Source organism: Drosophila innubila (assembly GCF_004354385.1).
Source record: "Drosophila innubila isolate TH190305 chromosome 2L unlocalized genomic scaffold, UK_Dinn_1.0 5_B_2L, whole genome shotgun sequence".
Taxonomy (NCBI): Eukaryota; Metazoa; Arthropoda; class Insecta; order Diptera; family Drosophilidae; genus Drosophila; species Drosophila innubila.
In genome coordinates this window covers 7,615,772-7,638,882 of record NW_022995373.1, presented here as the reverse complement: position 1 = coordinate 7,638,882, position 23,111 = coordinate 7,615,772, and the positions used below count along the sequence as shown (strand labels likewise).

Below are 23,111 nucleotides of genomic sequence, written 5' to 3'. Positions count from 1 at the left end.
AAATGTGAATATATTTATCGCTTAATAACTACCTTGCCTTGTAGTTATTAAGCGATAAATATTCACATATATAACTAAATACATACACTATCACCTGATATACACTATATATACATCTACATTATATATATATATATATATATAATATACAATATCTATTGTATTTTGTTGGGTTGTTTTAGATTGTTATTGTTTTGTGTTGTTCCTAAACTGTTGTGTCTTATTTTTCACAGATTTTATTTTTATTTACTTTCCTTTACTTTGTTATTAACTTTACTTTACTTTATTTTTAATTTTACTATACTTTAAATTTTAATTTTAACGGATTGTATTTTTAATTCAACTTAGCTTTAATTTAATTTTAAATTAGTTCTAATTTATAATTTTGTTCTTTTGTTCGATTATTTTTTTATTTTTATGTATCCCATTCAATTTTTTTAATAATAAATCAATAATGGCATTGAATTTCTTTGGCGGCACAGGGACGGAAATTGATTTTTTCTTGCAGCTCAACTTATAATTGGCCAATATGTGGCGGCCGATTGGAGCGGACTCACTCTGCATCCTCCTGCTGCGACAAAAGGTAGATGGATGCTTTCCTATGCCGACGGGAAAGTTGCTAGCTGCTGTTGCTGTTAAGCGCCCTCAGCCTCGACTACGTGGAAAGTGGCCGCTGTCGGCTGCAACGTAGGCGACACGGGGCACAGCTCATCGATGGTCTTCGATGACTACTCAGATTATCACACGAAGTAATGGAATTGTTAGATTGGTCGCGGGAACAGTTTTTAGATGGCACGGGAGCGTAGAATCCAATCTAACGCTGCTCAGCGTGCGGGACATGACGAATCCGGACAAATTTTTGAATCTACCGTCGCTGACCGCTGTCAAAATCGAACTCCCTAACCGCATATTCTGCAGCAACGTGGTTTGATGAAAAAATTTCTAATTCCTTTTTTCATCCTATTCATCCCACCGTTGCTGAGTTTGATTCCAATTCCACTCAATTGCTTAGACGGGGCACATATGCGCTGTCTCGCTTTGAAGTTGCTACCCATCTTCGTCTAACAAAACATTTGGAGTTGCCACTCCCCCCACAGACTCTACTCGCCGCATTTGCCGATACTACCTATCGATAACTAGGTGAGCGAGAACATCGTAAGCCTGATGATCCTGAACAAGGAGTTCTGGGACATAGTGTGCAATTTTGCGGCTTGTGCAATACAGGAGCTCCGCAGGGCGGAGAGGGAGAGAAACGGAACAGTTTTGGTGTAGTCGTCAGTACCGCAGGGACAGGCTACAACTTTACTTATTATACCCTGAGCCCATTGAAAATGGGCAAAAAAGGGTATAATGTGTTTGGCAGAATGTATGTAACAGGCAGAAGGAGGTGGCAGACCCCATAAAGTATATATATTCTTGATCAGGATCAACAGCCGAGTCGATCTAGCCCTGTCCGTCTGTCTGTCCGTCTGTCCTTCTGTCCGTCTGTCCGTCTGTCCGTCTGTCTGTCCGTCTGTTTGAACGCGTCGATCTCAGATACTATAAGTGCTAGAGACTTCAAATTTGGAGTGCAGGTTTGTGAATACCATACACAGGTCAAGTTTGTTTCCAATTTTGATGCCACGCCCCTTCGCCACAAATTGTAAAAAGCGATTTACAGTTGCAATTTTTGACATAGCACTCCTAACTGAACAATCAGTTGAGAAGTATGCGTATTAAACGACCCTGAAAATTTCAAAGCGATTGACCCATAAATAAAGAAGTTATTTCGGAATTTAGATTTAGTTGAATAATTACATTTGCATGGCAAATCAAACGTGCGAGCGAGACAGCATGTTCACGTTTGTATGCAAGGCGCGCACAAACACAGTAAGAATGACTTAAAAATAGTACCAATTTTCTTTTGGGCTTCGATTTCAAGTACTATATGACCTAGAGACTTCAAATTTGTTATGTAGGTTCCTGGATACCATACGCAGGTCAAGTTTGTTTCCAATTTTAGGTACCACGCCCCCTTCGCCCACAAATTGCACAAAGCGATTTACAGTTGCAATTTTTGACATAGCACTCCCTAACTGAACAATCAGTTGAGAAGTATGCGTATTAAACGACCCTGAAAATTTCAAAGCGATTGACCCATAAATAAAGAAGTTATTTCGGAATTTAGATTTAGTTGAATAATTACATTTGGATGGCAAATCAAACGTGCGAGCGAGACAGCATGTTCACGTTTGTATGCAAGGCGCACAAAGACAGAACGAATTAGTACCAATTTTTTTTTTGGTACCAAATAAGAATTAAGCGATAAGCAAAAATATTATCGATATCATGTAATGAAAATGTTAATGTATAATTTATGTATATACAAATATACAATTTGATTAAAATATAATTGTGTTAATATATAAATATGTATTTTTGCATGGCAAAAAATCAGCAGAAGCTGATAGCTATGTATGAAATTGCATGAGAGAAATAGCGATCATTTTGCAGCACTACTCTTGCATCTTTGCCGAGCACTGAAAGCTGCAAAATAATAATTTTAATTATTAATATTTTCGATTCCTTGCACATATATATAATAAGTATCTGCTTATTATCGTTGTAAAAAAAAACTTAGCATATTCCGCTTTAAGAATCTCATAAAATTAGACATTGCCTTTTATTTCAAATTTCGCGCGCACTGCAGCAGCCTTTGGCAGGCTCGAATCTGTTGCGTAAGAGGGAGAGAGTGAGAGAGGAAAATGGGTGCTGCCAGATTGCAAGCTGAGCAAAGTTGTTGTTTGTGGCTACTCTTGACACACGCTACATCGATTGCAAGCGATTACGATTACGACTTGCGATTCACCAATTTATCAATTTCTAATTAATTTTAAATAAGTTTATTATATTAAAGTTTATTATATTAAACTTATTTAAAATTAATTAGAAATGATAAATGATAAATCAAGTCGTAATCATAATCAGTGATATATTAGTTCAGTGAGGCATTAATAACGTAGTCTGCAGTGATAAGCACAGTGACTTCAGAAAACCGAAAGTTGTTCATAGTTTCGCGTGTGTAATTTTGATACCTGAGCCCATTAAAATGGGCAACAATCAACTTTATAAAAAAGTACATGGGCTCAGGGTATCCTACTGTCGAGGCGTGCTCGACTGTAGCCACACCTCACCGCGAGCGAAGCGAACCAGAAACGACGAAAGCGAGCAGGCAACCTTGTTTATTATAATATTGAGTACATAAAATGGAATTAAAAAAAAAAAAAAAAAAACACACACACACACACATACACACACAAAGCGGAATGCCATAAATGCAGTAGCGGTCTACAAAATAATGTCGTCTCCTACGCGACCGTGGCCAGAGAGCCCGCAATGCAGTTTGCCACCGCGAGCAAAGTGATCGTATCCAGGACCCCGGATAAGGCGAAAAAGCAAAATGAGATGCGGAGGTTCCCACTGTTGACCTGTCCAGCCCCGGGAACCCCATATGGCAGAAAGTGCAGAAGCGCGTAAAAGAGGCCCCTCTGCGCAGCAATCGACCGGATGCAGTCATGATTCGCTGCAAGGATAAGAACGATTATGCCCAAGTGCTCAAATCAGTACAAAGCGAAGAATCTCTTCAACAATTTAAGGAGTTGGTGTCCGGCATTCGGCGCACAGCTGCGGGAGAAGTGCTGCTGAGCATGACAAAGGCCGCAGACGAAAGCACGTTTAAGCTACAAAAGGCGATACAAGGTGTCCTCGGAGATAAAGCTGATGTGAAAGCACTAGGCGATAAGGTCACATTAAAAATCCGTGATATAGCCGAGGGTACATCCAGCGAGGAAGTCTTTGAGGCAGTATTCCGTATGGTGGACTCCGACCTGACCGGTGAGGCGGCTCCTAAGCTGCGTCAGGGGTATAACAGCACTCTGACAGCAACGATGGCCTTGCCGGAGGATGTTGCTGATCTACTCCTTAAGGTGGGGAAAATCCGTATTGGTTGGGCAAACTGCCGCCTGCGCCAAAAAGATGCACCAAGAAGATGCTATAAGTGCCTCAACTTTGGTCACATAGCTGCCAGGTGCAGGAGCAAACACGACGCCTCGAAGCTATGCTTTAACTGTGGAGCAGACGATCATCCGGCTAAATCATGCACTTCGAAACCAGCGTGCATTCTTTGCTCGCGTACTGGAGAAGTTAACACAGCACACGCGACCGTCAGTTTTAAATGCCCGGCGTACAAGGATGCAGTCCGCAAACTCAAAATATGAAGTCTTTACAGATCAATTTAAATCATTGTAGAGCGGCACAAGACCTGCTACATCAAACGGTGGTTGAACAAGACACGGACATAGCCATTATTAGCGAGCCATACAGCATTCCGAATGCACTCAACTTTTACAGCAACACATCCAGCACATCTGCGATTTGAGCATGCTCTTAGGAGCCTTACTTCCTAGACAGCACTAGCACGGGGGCTGGTTATGCTCGAGCCTATACTAAAGGTATCTGGGTGTACAGCTGCTATATGCCGCAAAGATGGAGCGCTACAGAATTTGAAAGTGCAATCGACGAGCTGGTAGAGGATGCCCGCGTTCATACGCCTACTTTAATAGCTGGGGACTTTAATGCGTGGGCCATCGATTGGCAATCCCAAGCGACGAATTCAAGAGGCAAAATATTGCTAGAGGCGTTCGGAGTCCTTAACCTGGTGTTATTGAACGAAGGTTCGTCGTATACGTTCTGCAGAGGGGGTTCCAGCTCAATCGTTGACTTAACGTTCGCTTCCCCGCAGCTAGCCAGATCATCAAGTTGGCGCGTGAGCGATATATACACGGCTAGCGATCACATGGCCATTTTATTCAGCCTCTACGGGGGACACCGAGTAAGCATTTCGTCCTCCCAGTGCCGATACAGACCGCAAACCCTTATCCCTGCGAGAGTCCGGGAGGCGCTCCGTCATATGCATATTAGCGGAAACGGCGAGTGCATGGCCGAGATGGCTTGGCGAGCGATCAAGCAGGCATGCGATGCCAGTATGTCTCGTGGAAGAGGCTCTAGGCGACACAAATCAGTCTACTGGTGGACCAGCGAGATTGCAGCACTCAGAACGAAATGCAACAGTGCAAGAAGGCAGTATACGCGAGCCGCCCGAAGCTCTAGGCCATGGGAGGACCTCCGTGACGTGTTTCGGTCGAACCTCGTGCACTTTGCAAGGCGATTCGGGCCAGCAAATTGCGCTGTTTCCGCACTATGTGTGAGGAAGCGGATCCATGGGGTCAGGCTTACAAGCTTGTGATGAAAAAGATGAAGGGCTTTCGCAACTGCGCTCCCACGGAAAAGAGCAAGCTGGAGGAAATAGTGTGGTGCCTATTCCCGCACCACCCAACAAGGGATCGGCCGTCTCCTAGGCCGTCTTGGAATAGCCATGCTCTAACGACAACATCCCCAGACGAGATTCTCGAGGTGGCGAACGCGTTAACGAAAGATAAGGCACCCGGTCCAGATGGCATCCCAATAAGAGCCATTAAGCTAGCAGTTAACCTGCAGCCAGACGTATTTGCATGCCTTTTCACAACGTGCCTGTCTGAAGGAACTTTTCCCAGTAGCTGGAAGATTCAAAAACTTCTACTACTGGCCAAACCAGGAAAATCGCCCAATGATCCTTCAGCTTTCAGACCGATCTGTCTGCTAGACTCAGTCGGAAAGTTGTTTGAAAGCTTAATATGCAGAAGACTCACAGCAGCAATCCAACGTGGGGGAGATCTTTCGGATATGCAATTTGGCTTTCGAAAGGCACGGTCGACTGTTGACGCCATCACGTTCGTGACGAAGATAGCGGAAGACGCAATTCAGGGAGACAGATGGAAAGGAGGATCTAAGCGCTACTGTTTAGTAATAACACTGGACATAAAATATGCTTTCAACTCGGCAAATTGGATCAGCATCATCCGGGCACTCCACAATTTCAATGTACCAGAGTACCTCGTAAGAATCATAGACGATTACTTAAGCGATCGTACTCTAGTGTTTGAAACAGACTCTGGAACTAGCTCATATAAGGTGACCGCGGGCGTTCCCCAGGGCTCCATTTTGGGTCCAACTCTCTGGAATATCATGTACGATGGGATTCTACGCTTGAGCTTCCACAGCAACGTACTAATAGTTGGATTTGCCGATGATATTGCAATCATTGTGGTTGCAAAGCGTCTGCAGGATGCCGAACTTCTGGGAGTGGAGTCCATAAGAACAGTTAAAAACTGGTTGAGAGAGGTCGGTCTTGAATTAGCTGAGCAGAAAACGGAGGCGGTGCTTATAAGCAGCAGGAAGAAGGTCGAGCAAGCGACTCTAATACTCAATGGTGCAACCAGTGTTGTCCCATTACGCGTAATTTTTGAATGTCTACACATTGGTGACGACAATGCGTAAACAATGTAGACAATCTGTAAACAATGTAAACTATCCGTAAACAATGTAAACAATCCGTAAACAATGTAAACAATCCGTAAGCAATGCAAACAATGTCTACAATAGTATCCTTCATAGATTTTGCTACGCTGCGGGTTGATTTTTGCTGTTGTTATCTTTTTTTTTTAAATCACCTGAAGCCCTTGCTAAAAAAAATTAAAATCAAAAAGCTAAATGACATGTGTCACCCAATTGCAATTATCTATAATATTTATATTTTATTTATTTACACGTTAGATATAACTTATATTTATATAAATATGTATTTCTTAATAATTTTGGTATTTTTAATATTGAATGTCGCCTTATAAATATTCAACAATTTCATTTATATTCAAAAATTTTATATACATTTTTTCCCTTGAGTGCGCCAGCTCACTCTTCTCACATTGTCGGCATTGTCTACATTGTTGACATTGTTTACACGTTTACAATTCATTGTTTACACTCAATTGTTTACACGTAGACAATCGTGTAGTCTACGCGGCACATCACTGGGTGCAACTATTGTCTCAAAAAGGTCAATTCGATAACTCGGGGTCGACATTGACACGCGCCTGTCCTTTAAAGAACACCTGCTCCGCATCAACAGGAAAGCAGTGCTGATTCACGTCCAACTATCGCGAATGATGTCAAATCACGGCAGGCCGAGGTACAGTTGCAAGCGACTACTCAGCAGCGTATTAAAATCAACCATTTTGTACGCGTCCCCGGTCTGGGCAAAGGCGGCAAGAAAGCCGTCTTATATGAAGGGCATCGAATCCACGTACAGACTATCCGCAATCAAAGTCGGCGATGGTAATAGCTGGTATGATCCCGCTAAAAATCCTAGTCTCCGAATCCAGCGAAGTATACAAAGCCAAGTCCAACGTATCCGACCCTCGAACAACGGCGCAAAATAAATCCGACGCACGACAAGCTAGCCTCGCAATCTGGCAACGTGACTGGGAAAGATCAACAAAGGGGCGATGGACAGCGCAGCTAAGCCCAAAGGTGCAGCCATGGCTAAGCAGGAATCACGGCGAGTTGACCTTCCACATTACGCAAATCTTCAGCGGTATTGGGTGTTTCAGGCACTACCTGCACAGAATTGGACACGACGAGAGCGCCTTATGCTCTTCGTGTGGCGTAGTAGAAGACGCTGAACATATTATAACATCATGTTCCCGTTTTACCCAGGAGAGAAGTAGAGTCGAAAGTGCTATCGGTGGGGACGTCGAGCCACGTACACTAGTTAGCCTTATGCTAAGAAGTCTGGAGAACTGGTCAGCTCTTTGCAGCTTTGCTGAAGCGGTCATGGACAAACTCAGGTCCGAGGAGAGAAGAAAACGTCGCCAGACGAAGTGGACAGGCATGCCAGTCACCAGCCGGAACTGTGAAGCAGTACCTCACGGCAGTCCTGCAGTTCCAGCTTCAGTCGAGGAGTTCTACGCAGACCTCTATGCCTTTCCTTTCAATTCTTCTTAAAATGTATATACTGTATCTTTTCTACTACTTTCTAATAAACACCGAATTAAAAAAAAAACACACACACACACAAAAGTTTCTTTTTACCAAAAGAGGTTGTGATTGTCCTTCGCTGCTCCCTGATTGAGATTTAAAATCCGTTTGGAGTGCCTGAAACCAATAGGAGACCTGCTTAGTGAATTTCTTCGTGTGCTGGTGCGTACCAAGCGTAACCGCTGCTCTGGACGCGGGGGGAGGGGTGAAAGTTTTTGGCGCCTTGCACTTGACTGTGTTGGTGTTTGCAACAAAAACACAACTTTCACTCAATTCCCATTCTGCTGCGTCGGGTTCTCTCACCAACCAGCTGATCGCGCAAAGTTGAAGCTACGCGCCAGTTACAAATTGACCCAACTTAGTGTTGCCAGATCGGTCAATAGGCTGTAATTTGCGCGCTAATTTCAAAAGTCGTGAAGATAACTTGCGAAGATGACATAAAGGACATCAAAGGGGATAAAGGTCCTGGAACTGACCAATTGCCAACCCCGCCTCTATAGTGGTGCCCTTAAAGGGGCTCTGGCGAACCGGTGCGAGGCGGTATAACCTCTAACGAGCAACTGCCAGAAGTAAAATTCTGGCTGACGAGGGAGTCCTCGCTGATCTTGGCAAGAAGATAAGCGACACTGTCTAGTCAGACAATCACTGCTTTGGCGGTGCCCATCCTGGCTGCTGGAGCAGATAATAATGCAGGTGGATGAGCAGAGTGATGAGCAGGCGTTTGCAACATCAAAAAAGATGTCTCGAACGCTCGAACAATGCTGCTGGCAGCAAAGATGAGACCCCAAAAAGAGGCAGGGGATTAGAGAGTCCATCTAGTATGCACAGGAAAACGTCGCCCAAGGAACCCAAGAATGTTACAACACCTAGGGTGCTCATGAGAGAGCTTCGTGACATTCTTGGTGAAATAATTTATATGGTCGAGGATAAGAAACCTGTTGTCCGGCACATAAATCTGGAAATGAAGAAGATGCTGAAGCGGATGCAGAAAATTGAGCAGCAGGTGAGCGCCCATCTGGAGACGGACCCCAAGGATTCCCAGCATATTAAAAGATGTCCCAACTGGGATGATACACAGCGGCAGGACGCCAAAAGAGAAGATCTGGTGACTATGTTACCTGAAAAAATGAGCGCTAAATCCACGTCACCGCGGAATATAGAGCGGCCTGCCAGCCAACTATGTCAGCAGAACATTATAAATGACTGCCCCCCTGATATAGCAGTCGCCATACCATGCCCACCTCAACCTGAAAGAGACAAATGGCAGAAAGTCATGAAACATACAAAGAAGAACCCGATATTTAATTGCAGACCGGATATGGTAATGATCAGTGTAAAGAAAGGAGGCATATGCACAGGTTCTTAAGGCCGTTCAGAGTGATGGAACGATACAGGAGCTTAAGCATAATGTAGCAGGAATCCGACGCACAGTAGCAGCAGTTGCTCCTTCGGATGACCAAGGCCTCAGACGAGTGTACAGGGCAGTTGCAAAAAGCGATCCAAGACATAATCGGTGAGCAAGCAGTTGTGAAAGCCATCGCTGACAAAATCACGCTTGAAATCCGTGACATCGCCGGATGGACAACCAGTAATGATGTACCCGAAGCCGTATTTAAAGCTTTCGACTGCGCCATCAGTGCGGAGGCTGCGCCCAAACTTCGTTCGGCTTACCAAGGTACCCAAACGGCAACTCTCATTCTGCCTAAGGATATAGCTGAACAGATCCTTGAGCTCAACAAAATACGAAAAGGATGGTCAATCTGCCGACTGCGTGCTAAAGTTGAACAACGGCGATGCTATAAATGCTTAACTTTGGCCACATTGCATCAAGATGCAGAAGCAAACATGACGCCACCAAGCTTTGCTTTAGCTGCGGAGGAGAAAATCATGCGTCAAAAGATTGCAAGTTGATCGCCGACTGCATTCTCTGCAAAAGATCTGGGGAACAAAACCCGGCACACAGCACTCTAAGCAATCTGTGTCCGCGATACATCGAGGCTGTTAGAACCCGCACAAATTAAGCTTCTACAACTTAATATAAGCCACTGCCGTGCAGCCCAGGACCTCCTGGCAAAAACAGTGGAGAAAATGAGTATTAATATCGCTATTCTGGCAATATCTACTAATCAAAAACAAGGCGCCTGGCATCAGAGCAGCGACGGTGGAGCTGCTATCTGGAGCTGTGGCAGGCACCCAATCCAGCTGACTTAAAGGATGATACACAGATGGTTTGTGCGAGCGAGAGCAAATAACGTGTACATGTACAGCTGCCTCCCAGAGTACAAATCCAAGAGTTCCAGGCTGTCCTTAAAGACATTATACAAGACGAACAGGACAAATTCCCCATCATAATTGCGGGTGACTTTAATGCATGGAGCACAAATTGGGGAAGTAAAATAAACAATCCGCGAGGACTCATTCTTGGGGATACGCTTGCGCACTTAAATGCTTGCCTCTTGAATAACGGATTGAAGAACACATATAGCATGGGAGGCCGGGAATCTAACATCGATCTGACCTTTGCTAATCCCGAACTTGCCCGAAATGCTGCTTGACATGTCTCTGACCACAACGCCGTTATAACGGAAAAACGAGCAAGAGCAGCCATAAGGAGACCTCGACCAGCCCGTCATGTTGGCTATAAGAGTGACACCATGGACAGAGCAACACTCCTGTCCACTGTGCAGACCATTAGAGCAACGGTTGATGCAAACAACTGCGCACAGAGTTTGCTGACTGCATCAAAACGGCATGCAGCTTCAATGGCGAGATTATTCAGTGGCGGAAGCAGACGAGTCCTATCACATGGTGGAATGAAGAGGTTTCCTGCTAAACGGAGGCTGCAAAGATCAAGCAGGAGTCCTATGTTTAACAACAATTTGGCAGATTTTAGGACCAAGAGAAAAACTCTGCGAAACGCGATCAAAGAGAGCAACTCACGATGTTTCCAGGAGCTTTGCGATGCAGCAGATTCTGAACCTTTCGGCGCAGCCTACAGAATGGTAATAGGCAAACTCTGCACCGATCAGGCACCGATGATGCCGTAGTCCAAACCACTTTGAGCGAAGTGCTGGAAATAACAGCCATGATCAAACCAGGAAAAGCACCAGGTCCCGATGGCATCCCAAACACTGCCCTCAAAGCAATTATTGCCGCACACCCTGACGCCTTTGTAGACATGTTCAACAAGTGTCTGATGGAACGCACGATACCAAATAGGTGGAAAAACAAAAGCTGGTTCTCATCCCCAAACCTGGAAAGAGCTGGAGGATCCATCCTCCTATCGCCCGTTATGCATGCCGGATAGCACGGGCAAGATAATGGAGAAAATAATCTGCAATCGCCTGGAGAGAGAAATCGAGAACCGCCGCGGACTCTCTGAGCACCAATACGGATTCCGCAAGCATCGAAGTACAACGGACGCTATTGGCCAGCTCGTAGACACAGCAAGCCGGGCTATCGAAGAAGCTCGGGCACAGAAGCAATATTGCCTGGTATGCACTCTAGACGTTAAAAATGCATTTACTTTGGCAAATTGGAACATTATCCTGCATACATTGGAAAGACTCGGAATCTCGCCATACCTCATACAGCTGATCCGAAGCTCCTTTAACAACCGTATCCTTCTGTATGACACAGATGATGGTAGGCAGCAATACCTAATATCTGGTGGAGTCCCCCAAGGCTCAGTTCTTGGCCCACTACTCTGAAACATCATGTATGATGGAGACTTGCGCATCACCCTACCGGAGGGATGCACGCTCATCGGTTTCGCTGATGACATTACACTGATCACAGCTTGCAATCTGCTAGCTGATGCCGCCGATAGCTGCAGCGTTGCCATCGATGCCATCATCACCTGGCTAACAAGCCACGGCCTCTCCCTCGCAGAACATAAAACGGAAGCCGTCCTTATAGGCAGAAGGAAAAAAGCCGCAAAATCCCTCAATTCGCATAGGCGCTACAACGAACGTGACCCGACCAGCCATTAAATACCTGGGAATAATGATCGACCATAGGCTAAAATTCAAGGATCATCTCCAGTATACCAGTCTCAAAGCAGCCAATGCCACAAACGCCATAAGCAGAATGATGGCAAACACTAGAGGCCCAAAGCAACAAAGCAGGAAGCTCGTAGCGGGAGTGGTCACCTCAATCCTCCTTATGGATCATCAATCTGGGCTCCAGCGATGCGCTCTACGAGTCGCTTGCGGCTTCCGAACTATCTCAGAAGCAGCATCCCTAATAGTTGCTGGAATGATCCCTTTAGATCTCTTGGCAGCGGAACGATGCAGTGGAACAGCAGGAAATAGGGATCAACGGGCAAACACCTTAACGTCGCCCTGGATTCAACGTCGACATGGTCAGGTAGATTTCTATATCTGCCAGCTTCTAACAGGCCACGGCTGTTTTAGAGCCTACCTGTACCGCTTTAAACACACTGACAGCCCATACTGCGATCATTGTCGAGCCAAAATCGTTGACACCGCCGAACACGCCTTCTTTGTGTGTCCTTTATTTGACCCATTACAAAGCAGGATGAGCTCAAATGGCCACCAATTGTCACCGGACAACATAGTCGATCATATGCTGCAAACAGAAGAGAATTGAAATGCCGTACGGCTGATGGCATCAACCATAATGAAGGAGCTGCGTCGCCGAGAGGCGCAGGACCTCTGATTTTAGTAGCTTATCAAGGCTGTTATTCGCCCCGCGAAGTAGAACATCATTGGCAATCCAGCAGGAGCGAGCCAAGCCTACTCTTCTGTTTCCTTTTCCTCTTCTTTTTAATGTATTACTATTTATATCTATTTATATCTTGCTCTGTCAGTCGCCGACTAACACTCATCGCGAGCAGACGTCAGTTGCTAACCAATCGTGCTGTTATCAGTTCTCTTCTCTCCTCACACTCTTTCTATCAACCGTTACTTGTACAAAATATTAGTTTCAAGCGCTTGATCGCAGATAAAAAAATAAAAAAACCATGGGTGGCCTGGGTTTTAAACCTGGGACATAATCGGTTCAGCACTCTGGCCGACAGTCCCCCTACAAAAAAACGTAGACCACCTTCAAAATCTTTAAATGACTTTCCCGAACTGCCATCAAACAACATTGCTAACCCAAAATATATAATAATCTCCATAAGACAGTGATAAAACAATCTCAGAATATTCTTGCTTCGCTGTACACAAGGCGCTTAAGCACATCAATAAGAATATTAACTCAATAACAAATTTAAAGACGGAAATCTATTAATGCTGGTTCGATCAATCGACGACGCCAACAAATTCATCAACGCAAAGAACTCCCAGGTATATGCAAATAGAATGCCAACTCCACCAATCACTTAATTCGGTTAAAGGGACTATTTATGCACCCTACCTCATTAACGTGTGAAAACGAAATTCTTGAAGAGCTCGCCTCCCAAAAGTTATCGCAATCTACAGTTCACCAAGCAAGTTGAGGGTGTAGCAAAACCGTCGGGTGTTATGCTTCTTACTTTCGAACTCTACAACCTTCCATCGAAAATCGACATATGCTGGCACACTGTAAAGGTATCCGAATTTGTTCCGAGTCCCATGCGGTGCAAATCTTGCCAAAAACTCGGTCATACCCAAAAAATACTGCAAGAACGACCAACGTGTAGTAACTGTGGACTCACTCGCACTCTGGTACCTGCTCTCCAAATGCGTGAATTGCTCACAGAACCATGCTGCCTCAGACAAAAATGTAGTGCATTCATACAGCAAAAAGAAATACTGAAAATAAAAACCACGAAGAAGTGTACAATGAGAGAGGCAAAGCAAACATAGAAAACGAAAATAGCACAGCACAAAAAGCAAAGTACAACATAAATCGTCACACTGATAAGAGCAATATTGGTGGCTCTGACGATCGCCTCTCGTCGTCCGACTCGCTTCCACAAAATAACACTCAATCTCCTTCTACTCTCTCCTCATCACTTCCCTCTTCATCCCAACTGTCCCCTTCTCTATCTCAATTCTTAGAAAAAACACTCAATAACCGAACAAAACCAAAATCACCTACTCACTCACACTTAACACAAAACAACACCATCGATCGTGGCTCAATTGAGTCATTATCTGATTCAACACCAAATAACACCATGGATCTTGACCCAACTTGAGTCAATGTCCGACTGATACAATAATAATAAATAAATAAAAAAAAAAAAAAAAATACTATGTTCCTGAAGACATACATATATCAATTATTACTTCATTTATCTATGACCATTAAAGTTATTCAATGGAATCTAAAAGGATATATAAATAATTTTGATGAATTAACGATTCTAATAAATAAAATAAATCCAGATATAATATGTCTTCAAGAAACTAACTTACCTTTTAACTCAAAAAACATAATCTGCAACAAACAATACATAGGTTACTTCACTAACCTACCACACAACCTTAATGCCAAACAAGGAATAGGAATTCTTGTTAAAAGGCACCTACCGCACTCTCTGCTCCTTCTCTGAACAGCTCAAGAATACTTCACTTGGCCATTCAATTAAAACTTAACGAAAATTTACTATTCTTAACAGCTATATCCCCCTGATCAATATTTTTCTGGGAACGAAATACTTACAATAATAAATAGCTTCTCCGCTCCACTATTGTTTACTGGAGATTTCAATGCCTGGGGCTTTGCTTGGGGCTCTTCACGCACCACCTCCAGAGGAAAAATATTATCGAAGCCGTCTCAAAACAAACCTATCTCTTTTGAATAATGGCAGTCCGACACATTTTTCCACACATAAAACTTACACACACATAGACCTCACGTTTATCTCCTCTAATCTGCATCCACATTGCAATTGGGAAGTTTTACCGACTTATACAGCAGCGATCATTTTCCAGTCATAACTGAAATACTAAATCAGTTCCATTTTGAAAAATCTAAATTCTCACACATTTAAAAGAAAGATAATTTGGTGGAATAAAAATCTGGGAGATCTTCGGGATAAAAAGCAAAAATTATGGCAAACCTATAAATACAAAATGACAGATGCTAACCTCATAGCTTACAAAAGAGCAAATGCGTTCTTTAAGCGTGCAGTTAAAGAAGCCAAACGTGAGAGCCTCGGTGCCTTCACATCCAATATTTCTCCTCAATCCTCCTCCAAAAAAATCTGGCGCGACATTAAATCCCTGGTGGGAGTCCCCCCTCCCCAGCTTTAGTGTATCAGAGCTAACAATACATTAATAACGGCACCCTTAGAAATATCGAACATATTTGCCACAACTTGGTCAAAGTATTCCGAGGACTGCAACTTCAACATTCAATACAGGCAACAAAGGCAGCATCCCTTGAGTATGTTCATGCTCCTGGTAGACTTAGTCTATCTGCTAAACAACTCGAATACGATTTCACAGAATTAGAACTAGAAACTGTCCTAACAAAGGCTAAAGGCAAACACCAGGTCACGACAGAATCTCGTATCCGATGCTTAAACAACTGCCCGCCACAGGCAAAGCAGAGCTTTTAAACCTATACAACAATATATTTTCTGTTGGTCAGTACCCCCACGTGTGGAAATCTGCCATCATTGTACCTATCCCAAAACCAAACAAGCCATCTGACGAAGTTGCTAGCTACCGACCCATCTCATTACTTCCATGTATCGCCAAAACATTCGAAAAAATGATTGCCCGTAGACTCTTATGGTACGCTACCAAAAATAAACTGATCAGCACGAACCAAGTAGGCTTCAAGCCCAAACACAGTACGATGGACTCTCTGCTGCACTTGCAGCACTTCGTGTCAGATGCCCTTTCCTCAAGAAATCATGTCACGTTTTGGCGACTGATTTCGAAAAGGCATTTGATTGCGTGGGAGCCCATACTGTTCTTCAGCAAAGTACAAAAGTCTTCAATATAGTGAAGGCTTTTATGTCCCACCGCTCATTTCGAGTCAGGATCAACAACGTACTTTCAAACTATCACAATTTATATACTGGCATTCCCCAAGGATCGCCATTATCGGTTATTCTATTCATTATAGCATTTGAAGAAATCAACAAAATTGTATCTGATCATAAAAAAATTCAATTAATCATGTACGCAGATGATGCCATAATCTTTAGTAAAATCAAGGACTTAACAAAACTTAACAATATTTTAAAAGATATACTTAAGGAAATATACAACTGGGGTCTGGGCTCTGGTGCAACCTATCTCCCAGTAAATGTAAAATTTTGCACATTTGTAAAAAAAAGAGATGTACATACTCTAGTTTAAGCTTTAATAACTTTACTATAGAATGCGTCCAGGCTCTTAAGATATTAGGCCTATATTTCGACAAGAGAATGACATTTAAAAATCACTGTCTGTATCTCAGAGATAACCTTGAAAAAAAACTAAACATTATAAAATATCTTAGCTCCAAAGATGCCTTAATAAATACAAATAGTCTTATAAATGTCGCCAGGGCTCTTATCGTCGCAGTATCAACGCCTTTCCAACATCTCCAATAAAATGCGTCCTAGCAGAAGCGGGTTTGTCAACAATAGAGGACAGAGTTGCAGAAACAACAGCCTTGCTTATCCCGAAAATGTTCTGCTCACCCAACCAGCTCCTTCAAACTGTGGTACGGAAGGCTATAAAACAACGGAGAACTTACCGATACCTCTCCACAATACGCCGATGCGCCGCTCTCTCCAAAGAATGGAATATCGCAACTCCAACAACACCGAAAATCTCCAGCGCCCCTCCATGGCTTCTAGACAATCCTCTATTAACTGCGCGCTACAGGAATTTCCAAAAATCACACAAACGGGGAAACTTTCCGCCAACTATTTTATAATGAAACAGCCAAGAAATTTTATGATAATCGAACGTGGATATTCACTGACGCAACAAAATCAGCTGAACTCACTGCATTCGCATGCGTTGACATCAATGGTAAAATTCTATCAGCAGGATCACTACCAGAATACTACTCTGTATTTTCAGCCGAAGCAGAAGCTATTCTGAAAGCCATCGTTTACGCACAAGGCAGAACTGGAAAGTTTACTATATGTACCGATAGCCTATCGACTGTAGAATCTGTCAAAAATATATCTAACACAAACCCAACAATCGTGCAGATACGGGAGAGTTTAATAAAAACCCCACTAAAACTTAACATATTTTGGGTTCCCAGCCACAGAGGCATTAGGGGCAATGAGTTGGCTGACAATGCAGCAAAAGCAATGTCAAAGTACCCCACAATCATGATAGTCCCCTCAGCGGAAAAAGATCTGCAAAAAGTTATTCTCAAACAGCTCCACTCGCAAAAAATCGAAAGCTGGGCTAACTTTCATCACAGATACAGGAACTGCAACCCAAACTTGAGAAAGTCAAGTTCCCTATCAACACATCCTGAGCGAAAACACTATTTTCACCCGCCTCCGGATAGGACACAGCAGTGGCACCTACAGCCATGTATTGTCAGGAGACCCAAAACCGAACTGCCACTTATGTGGTCTAGAGCTCTCACCGCACACCTGCTGGACACCTGCAAAAAATTAGTTAGCATTAGAAAAGCCCATTTTCCAAATATACTACCCTCATCCATCTTACCCTACGTCACAACAATATATATAAATAAAATATACAGATATATACAAGATTGTTATTTAACAAATAAGATATAATCCTTCATAGAGCCGAAGGCCTGGTCGCTAGCGCTCTTATTATCTACTTAGCTTTAATATTCTTGTGTATTATAGCTAACTTTGTAAAATAAAAAAAAAATAAATCTTGCTCTGTACATACTATCTTGCTCAATTAAAAAAAATAAAACACATACTCACACTCATACATACACCCTCACATACATACACACATTCTCACACACATGCTCACCTTTCAGTGCTGTTTTAACCAATCGCTTCCAGTTTAGACCTGTGACATGGCTTCTAGTTCGGACCTGAAGCATGGATGCGTAAAATAGACCTGAAAGGGAAGCGGGCAGCATCGGTCGATTCGAAAAATTAGACTTTTCAAGGAGTGATGTGTAGTAAGAGAGAGAGAGCAGCGGTAAGCTCTTTCTAACGACCACAACCGTCAAAATGCTTCTGCAAAAACGAAAACGAAAGCAAACTCACAAAAAAGTGTAAAGTGGAAAATGCAAATCACTGCTGACGGGAGTTCGCGTTAGTGACGAACGCATCACGAAGGGTGCGAAAGGCGACTAACAATATATACAGCTAAGTTGGAAAATTTGCTACGACTATCTAAACTTTTTCTAATTCACCTGGGTCATGAGATACGGGGGTGTAAGTGGGAGGGGAAAAATTTATATGATCACAGCTTATGGAGCCGTTTGGGGTTTTTTGGTAAAATTTTTTATTTTTTCTTATCAATTCTTATCAAAAATGCGCATCGATTGATACCTTGATGACCCTAATCCGACAACTGTTTCAAAGGATATCTAAATTTTTAATTTTTAGTGGCCATCTCAAAATGAAATAAAAAGTCAGTTTGTTTGTTTGTTTGTTTGTTTCAAAGCGCTAAAAAAGCTTAGATGTAATGATGGGGATTTATTCCTTTTCAAAAATCTAGAAATGTTTGTTCTACGACTTTTTTAACAAGCCGCTAGTTTAGCGGGAAAACGCTAAATCCCGCTAAAATTGAAATCTCAACAGTTATCAAACCATAGAAGCTACAGATATGTTCTATGGAAATGTGTGTTTGAGGGCTTTTATGCGTACCTTTAAACTTTTTTTCTAAAGTACTCAGGTAACATTTTACAGGTGAAATAAAGTTTTTTATCTTACATTTTGGCGATTTTTGACAAAACGGCTCTAACGATTTCTGTTAAATTTGAATATATTGAAATACGTACAATTTCGTTTTTTGGTGTATGAAACATAAATTTACCTCGCTACATTCGTCCCGTAGTTGATCAAGAGAATACACTTTTAAGGCGTATATGTACCGAGCCAGATCGTCCCGTAAGCCCTTTTTGATGATCTTGATCAAGCGCGCTTCTGGCAACGGTTCCCGCAATCTCGACGCTAGCTTCTGCATTGCGTTGATGAAGTCGTCCGCGCTCTTGTCACGCTTTTGCTTACGCTGCATTAGGTCGTGCATCTTATAGCTCGGTCTGGGTGCCTCTGCCTCTGGCTCGTTTTAGTTGCTCCCATTCGTCGACTTGGTGCTGGCGAAAATAAATCCAATTCCAATTGCAGCCCTACCCTTTAACAAGAGATGGAAGCAGCGGAGCACTTCACGCCAGGGTATCTGGATTGGTACTGCAAGTACTCAACACGGAATATAAAATCTTCTACTGAAGACTTGCTGCAGTCGCCATCGGACATTCGGCACTGCGCCTTGCTGCATCCTACTGCCTGCCCTGCATCCTCATCGAAGGCTAGCAACTGCTCTTCCTCTGCGTCAAGACCGGTAATTGTGGCCGAGCGAGGTCATTTATCGCCGTCATGATTTCCACGAAACCTGCCTGTTCGGTCTCCTAAGAGGTCTGCCGCTCTTGCGTGGCTTGCCGGGCATCATACCGTGCCCCTTTTACCGCCTTAGCCTTTTTTTTTGAAAACCCAATAAAGAAAACCCAAAGCTCCGGTAACTATCGCTCTCTCCTATCGCAACAGCAACAATACCAGAAAACGCGCAAACAAAATTAATAATAAATATATAGAGGTAAGGGAATAAATAAATAAATATAATAATAATAAATAAATATTTGGGTAGATATGACTAATAAATATATAAGTGGCAAAAAAATTAATCAATAATTCTTAAGCAATTAATAATAAATAAATAAATACCTAAATATATATAAATATATGTTCAACGCGTAAATATTGCCCAACAAATAATTCAATAAATTCTATATAATAAATAAATAGATAAATACTGATCACTGCTGAATATTAAATAACGAAAAAATAAATAATTATTGTCCAATAAATTAATATAAATATCGATTAATAAATTTATATTTATACCGATAGATAAATAAATAATTAGTAAGCAATAAATACTTAAATAAACACTGAATAATAAATAAACATTTAACAATAAACAAATAAATACTAGTCATTAATTGAATAAATACTGGACAAAAAAAATAAATAAATACTTATAATATCAAAATATAACGACTTTAATATATATATATTTTTTTTTAGTCTCTACCGAACAATATAATATAAGGAGGGGATTGAATGCTGCCGGAGATAGCCGCCTAGACACTACGCCAGCTTTAAAAGTTCGATAGGTGCCCAATACAACAAAAAACAATGGAAAACGAACAAGTGAGTATTGTGAACTGCACAGATCATCACTCAAAATGATGATCGGCAGTTAAGAACACTCCGTTCCTTACAACTTTACTTTATTGTTTGACTTTTTCTTTCATCGCCTGCCCGCGATGGTATAGCAGTCCATGATGCAGCGCGTGTGAGTATCTTACTCTTCACGGGTCACCATGGCCAACTATACACCATCTAGCTGCCCTCCCGATGTCCACGATGCAGCGCGTGCGAGGATCTTCCTCGTCACGGGTCACCGTAGTTATCAAGCCTCAGCAGCTGGACAGACGACACCCGAAAACCTGCAAAAAAAAACGTAAGTTACTTTACAACAATTACTATAACATTGGACAAATACAAACATGTTTACTGTACAGGTCGACCACTCCACGTGCAATTGTAGGTGAGCGTTAACGCCCCCTACAAGACACCGCTTCGTATCGGCCCATACAGCAAAACATGCATTTCGAGAGCTCGTCATCTTATGCTTTACATTTCTTTTTTTCTGGGCAGTTTGCTGCGACATCGGCGGAACCGATGCCGAGCTTCGTTTCCAGTTTGGGCGCCATATTGTTACGACTCGGCTTGTTTCTCTGGGGCAACGCTGGCCAGCTCGTCACCTCAGACACAACAAAAACATCGGGCACACTTATCGGCAGCTTAGAAGTTACACTGCAGCGTACCCACCCTTTCTGTGGCGGCAACATTCAAATTTAATCGTCGTTGCGCCACCCAATAATGTTTCCGACGACTACCCTATTCCATGGCGATGTGATCCTCCTCCCTCAATAAATTCTTAAGCACTCATAATTTTCATTTCCGATTCCTTAATATATGTTTATAATATGTATGCATATCATTAAAGTTTTTTTTTATCAATTTTATATTTTAATAAATAAATATTGTTTCTGTTACTCTAAGTGCTTGTGTTTGATATCTAATTATTTTGCAATTCCTCTTTGTGTATTTCCTCTCCCTTTTCTTTTAATTATATTATTATTTAATGTTACTTTTATTTTTTTTGAAGGGCAAAACAGAGACTCCTAATATTCCTGCAGAGCTCTGGGGGGTAAATATTAAGGATCCTGTGGAAAAAATATAAATGTATTTGAGGGAATATGTAGAATAAATAAATTAGGGACGGATGGCAAAAACAAAGAATGATCAACGAAAATATACGAAAATAATAAATAAATGAACGAAAATAAATAAAAAAAATAAATATTAAAATAAATAAACAAAAGAAAATAATTTAACAGATTTGAATAAATTTTTAAGTTTGAAATTAAATAAATAATTTTTTTTATCAAAAATATTAAATAATTGATTAAATAATAAATAAATAAATAATAAAATAAATAATTATATATTAATTAAACAATAATAAATAAATGACTTTACGTTAAAAAAATAAACGAAAGAGAACCATAAAATTTACATTAAGCAATAAATAACAATTAAATAAATAACAAATTTAATAAATAATAATTAAAATAAATAATATATTAATTAATTAAACTGCCAATCAAGTCCAGGAATAGGGGACGAAATAAACGGTACAGCCCACCAGAAATCCATCTTAGCGCAGCCAGACAGCGCTGACGTCGTGGGGTTGTGTTATTGTTGTATTGTTGCCAAAAATGTATATATTTTTTGTAGGTGTGTGTGTTTGCATAAATGTATGTGTGTATGGGGGACGAAAAAATTGAACACTTGTTGATTGTTCCCACCTAGCATTTGGGAGATCATTTTGTAAGAACTGAATTTGGCAAGTCGTTTTTAACTCCCCGGAAAGATTAAAAAATGATTAATCGTATGAGCGATTCAAGAAAGCGTCCAAAACGAGTCGCCTTTATGATCAAAATGCGATTAGTTCAAAGCATAACAACAAAATGCACAGCAATCGCCAATTGATCGTACTGGCGATTGAAACGCGATGGTTTTCATTTCTTCTGTGCAGTAATCTTTGCTCTCTCAAGAGAGGCCAAACCAGTTTTTATCTGATTGATTTTTTTTTCTAACGCATCTGTATGAGCACATGCTAAAATGTGCATTTTTGGTCATTCTACTTCGTACAAGTGCAAGGCTAAGTTCGGTGCAGTTACGCATAATAAAGTTAAAGTTCAACATATATATTAAAAGGTAAAAATGTTAGCTAAGCAATTGCGAAGTATTGCAAAGAGAGAAACAACTAAATTATTGTTTGGGAATAACAAAGCATTTAAAAAGAAGACAAGTGTCCAAAAAGTGTTGGCAATAAACGAGCCATTACCAGAGTAAAATAATTGTGAAATTCATAGCAAAAACAGGAGGAGATGGACCCAATCAATTTCTCAGGGCAGCCTTCAGAAAAGTTTTTACCGACAATTTGTCTTCCAACTACAGCTGGAAGGGAACAAAAACTAAGCCGAGTGCCGAAAAGTGCTATCTTGTAACTGCAATAAAAAGTATGTATATAATCTCTATTAATGACTTACAATATTAACTATTTTTTATTTTCTTTTAGACATTTGTCATATAAAGTACAAATGCACTGACAAAGATATGAACGCCGTCTTGCAAAAGCATTTTGTGCACGCAAACGATCGACTGGCCAAAAAAAAGCGTGTAGAATAAGTATATAGTATAAGTATAGTTTATTAAGAATGACATTTTGAAAAGTATTCTAATTTTTTGACTTTTTCTATCGTTAAGAAAACTTAAAATAATATGTACATAATTATGGTTATAGTAATACAATTTTTTGAATTTTTGTTTTGTTTGAAATATACATATATATATCTATATTAAGAAATGAATATTGTAAAATAATAATAAAAAATATGTTTTGAATTTAATTTAAAAAAATAAAAAAGACTCAGAAACGAGTCGCGTA

At 41.4% G+C, this 23,111-nt stretch overlaps 1 protein-coding gene and 1 long non-coding RNA gene across 2 annotated transcripts; both read left to right on the top strand.

Annotated features, from left to right (window-relative positions):
• The first annotated feature begins 20,419 nt into the window (after positions 1 to 20,419).
• On the top strand, positions 20,420 to 21,036 carry LOC117782623. Its single transcript, XM_034619643.1, has 2 exons — positions 20,420 to 20,552; positions 20,750 to 21,036. The coding sequence occupies exons 1-2, from the start codon at positions 20,447 to 20,449 to the stop codon at positions 21,034 to 21,036; spliced, it is 393 nt and encodes a 130-aa protein (XP_034475534.1). The 5' UTR covers positions 20,420 to 20,446.
• Positions 21,037 to 22,581: 1,545 nt separating this feature from the next.
• On the top strand, positions 22,582 to 22,830 carry LOC117782689. Its single transcript, XR_004617315.1, has 2 exons — positions 22,582 to 22,683; positions 22,743 to 22,830. It is a non-coding gene; the product is annotated as an uncharacterized LOC117782689 (long non-coding RNA).
• The last annotated feature ends 281 nt before the right edge of the window (positions 22,831 to 23,111 follow it).